Source organism: Sinocyclocheilus anshuiensis, unplaced genomic scaffold, assembly GCF_001515605.1.
Source record: "Sinocyclocheilus anshuiensis isolate Anshui unplaced genomic scaffold, SAMN03320099.WGS_v1.1 scaffold117, whole genome shotgun sequence".
Taxonomy (NCBI): domain Eukaryota; kingdom Metazoa; phylum Chordata; class Actinopteri; order Cypriniformes; family Cyprinidae; genus Sinocyclocheilus; species Sinocyclocheilus anshuiensis.
The window spans coordinates 3,221,944-3,225,930 of NW_015536624.1; the positions used below are offsets into that span (position 1 = coordinate 3,221,944).

General features: G+C 35.2%; 1 protein-coding gene across 1 annotated transcript in view; it reads right to left on the reverse strand.

Moving 5' to 3' along the window:
- LOC107705001 (DNA topoisomerase 3-beta-1-like) overlaps positions 1-3,798 on the reverse strand; it is a 16,025-nt gene extending 12,227 nt beyond the window's left edge. Inside the window, exons 1-3 of the mRNA XM_016508120.1 lie at positions 3,749-3,798; positions 3,544-3,654; positions 157-288 (exon numbers count right to left, since the gene is read on the reverse strand). Of these exons, the coding sequence (XP_016363606.1) occupies positions 157-288; positions 3,544-3,613 (202 nt within the window). The 5' untranslated portion in view covers positions 3,614-3,654; positions 3,749-3,798. The remainder of the gene's footprint in view (positions 1-156; positions 289-3,543; positions 3,655-3,748) is intronic.
- Positions 3,799-3,987: the final 189 nt, after the last annotated feature.

Sequence of the window (3,987 nt, forward strand, 5' to 3'; positions counted from 1 at the left end):
TGTATTTTGGATCAAATAAACGCAGGCTTGGTGAGCAGAAGAGAATTCTTCTGCTCACATTAAAAACTTACTGTTCAAAAACTTTTGACTGGTAGCGTACAGTTACAGATTTTGCTTGTATTTTAAAAGCAGTCCTACTGAAGACAAAATACTTGCCGATGAAGTCCAGACTCATGACATGTCCACACACTGACGTCATCTTGAACCTCACATTTTGGCCCATGAAGCTTCCTGTGTACTCATGGACTGAACATGCTCCATTCAGGCCTTTTCGGGATGAACAGCTACCTGTAAGTGAAAGGCAATAAAAAGAAATGTGTAAAGACCTCATACATTTCTTATAACTTCATGTCCTTCAAAACTTGTTTGCATTTCTTTCTTTGCTTTCGGGTCCCATTGACTTCCATAGTATGAACAAAAACTACTATAGAATTCACTGTGACCCAAATCTTTTTAGTTACCATCATCCTTTAAAATATTTTCTTTTGTGTTCAACAGAAGAAAGAAAAGCATACAGGTTTGGAATGACATGAGGGTGACAGAATTTTCATTTTGGGGTAAACTATCCCATTAACTAGAACAAAATTAAAAACAGAAGTATTTTAAAATAAAAATCGTGCAAACATAAGCTTTCACTGACACCACAATAATTGCATTCAGACGAGACGTCATCCTTCTCTTCGAATGCACACTGTTTATCATTCATCTGACTAGAACCATGTCAATATCTGCAAAAGTAACTAACATGATCATGTAAGCTTGACCACTGCATAAGCGCTCCTTCGGAAACACTAAAAGCTAAAAGCTGTTCAATGGGTGCTGGCATTGAGCGATCCATCATAAAGTAAAATGAGAGAGAGAAGAGCGGATTATGCATCATTCCTTTCATTCATTCTTTTCTATTTTGCCCAACCAGAGTTAAACCTGAATGACGTCAACGGTCGCCATCAGGTAACGAGATGCTGTTCCCAAGGCTGAACTCTGATGATGGAGTCCATTGTGAATGAGCCTGATGATGACCTTCTCTCTCTTTGACCACTGGCTTCCGTTACAGATTTTTGGAGGTTTCCATTGAGATGGTGCTACATAAATATAGGCCCAAAAGGAGGGGGTGGACACACTTGGACTGGAAGCTTTACCTCCAACAGGCACGGCAAGCCTCCAGCTTTTTGCTGCACTCCTCACCTCCGTTTCTCCAGCATGCAACAGCTACAGGTAAGTCTCCAACGCCATTCTCACAAGACTTGCCTCACAAGATCATCTAGGACCCAGAACTAGGAAACTGCACTTACTTGGATTGAATCACGTTTTAGATTTAAATGATTAAATTTTAATATTAAATTAGTAACACTACCATTCAAAATGTTTTTGGAAAGAAGCCTCTTATGCTCATCCAAGCAGCATTTATTTGCTCAAAAATGCATTGCAAACTGTAATATTGTGAAATATTATTAAAATTTCAATTACAATATATTTTAAAAAGCTGAATTTTCAGCATCATTACTCCAGTCTTCAGTGTCACATGATCCTTCAGAAATCTTTCTAATATTCTGATTTGGTGCTCAAGAAACATTTCTTTTTATTATCAATCTTGAAAACAGTTGTGCTGCCTATTAGTTTTATGGAAACCATCATACATTTTATTTTTTACATTTACATTTTTGTAAAATTATAAATGTCTTTACTGTCACATTTGATCAGTTCAATCCTTGCTAAAAGTGTTTATTTCTTTTAAAAAAAACTGACCTCAAACTTTTGAAAGGTAGTTAAGTACAACTAACTTAACTTAAGTAAGTTAAGTACTTATACAGTATATATATATATATATATATAATACATGGAAAATTATAGGTAAACAAAATTGCTGAAATCAAATTATTATTAATATTTACCCAAAATTAAAAAAACATTTCTCAAAAATTGAGAAATTATATAAATTAAATTGGCCAAAAGTGCCCTGGCTGATATACATGTATCACTAAACTAAAACTGAGCATCCAATAGTTTAGGATAAAATCCATTTTTAGTATTTATTTTAGTATTTATCTGTAATACCTTGCAATAACCGAGAGCCCAAGACAATGTTTTAGTAAACAATATTTATTTATTGTTCATCACTGATGTATTTAATATAGACTAAGGGACACATGGAATCTATGATTATTCTTTAACTTGAATAATGCCAATGTACACTGCTGGGGCCCGTTCTTCGTACATCGCTTATTACATCCGAGATGAAATGTCACATCCAAGATGACATCATCGCGCTAATCAGGATCTGGCTAATTCGGTTCTTTCGAACGCACCTGTTGTTGATGATTAGTATGGCTGGATTGAGTTATCTGAGATAATTGCGCATTCATGGGTTGGTTTAAAAGGGGCTATGTATCGATACTCTAAACCACAATCAGCAATGCAGCGATTGTCTGGCGGCAAGACAGCAACGTAATGACATCATATAACTAAAAATGACACCTGACAAAAAACTTGACACAGTTCTGGACTTTTATAAGGAAACAGCCAAGCGAACAAAACTACATAAGGGGGTCGACAGCTCTTTCAGTCTGGAGAGCATCCCCATTGCAATCAAAATGCCATTTCTCCGAAAAAACCCAAGATGCCCAACTTACACACTGGAATTCGAGGATGTCAATATCGCCTGTATATGTGCTACATCCAGACAGAATTAGCACTGGGTGTAACAGTTCATGCACTGGATTCTATTTTAATTATTAAAATACCGTCACTTAAATTTAATGTCAACCACAAAGAAGTCTACTGAATAGTAATGCTTATTGTCATAAACAAACAACAACACAATGCATATGCTGCAATACAGATGCCTTGAGTTGCCAAATGCTTGTAAATGTGATTAAATAAACTAGTTTTGTAACACAAACTTTTGATCTCATTCAGGAAACAAATGTTTCAAAATGTAAGACTCCTTTCTTTTAAAATACTCAACAAAATTAAACACCCTGTAACCTTTTTCCTGCTTACTTAAAGAGTCCTGCAGTGTGACTATTAAAAATATTCAATATACTCTATAAATTAGCACAGTGGTTCCCAAACCTGTCCTGGAGGACCCCCTGCCCTGCACATTTTGTATGTCTCCCTAATCAGACACACCCAATTTAGTTCTTGCAGTCTCTACTAACGAGCTAATGAGTGGAATCAGGTGTGTTAGATAAGGGAGACATACAAAAGGTGCAGGGCAGGGAGGCCTCCAGGACAGGTTTGGGAACCACTGAATTAGTATGTAGCCAAAAAACTGAAAGACAATTATAAAATAATTAGAAACGTGCCATTCAACATATTTTTAGTCTAGCATCTCATCTGACGTGTAATGACAACTGTCCATCTGCTGAAGGGATATATCAACGTAATATGAATGAATGAATGTCAAACAGGACCAAATAAGACATCGGGGGGGCTATTTTATTTGAAGGAGCTGGGAAACCAAGTCAATTAATCCCGTTTATAAATTAGGGCACCTGTAATTATATGCAGTATATTTAATTTTTATAAAGATCATACACTCACCTTTAGAGAGGATTTTAGCAATGGACTGAGCCAGAGAGGGCTTCTCAGCCACCATAAACACAGTCCTCATCGCTGCTGGTTTTATTTATCTGTCACAAACATCAACGGGACCTGACAATGAAATAACAAAAGTATATATCTTATTTTAAAGTTAATAACTAAAGCTAAAATTAGACTTTTTAGACCAACAAACGAGATAACGCACCGGTATGTGATGCAGCCACTTCTTTAGGAATGTTAACTTCCGGGTTGTTCGTGTTTTTTCAAAATAAAAGCCGAGACTAAATTTAAAATAGCGATTACAATTAAATAATAAAAAAATGTAATTGTAATAATAATAATAATTAATAATAACAACAACAAACTAATAAACAACAATATAATATAGCAATATAACAAAATAATATTAAATATATTGACCCATTTCATTTTTATTCACAATTT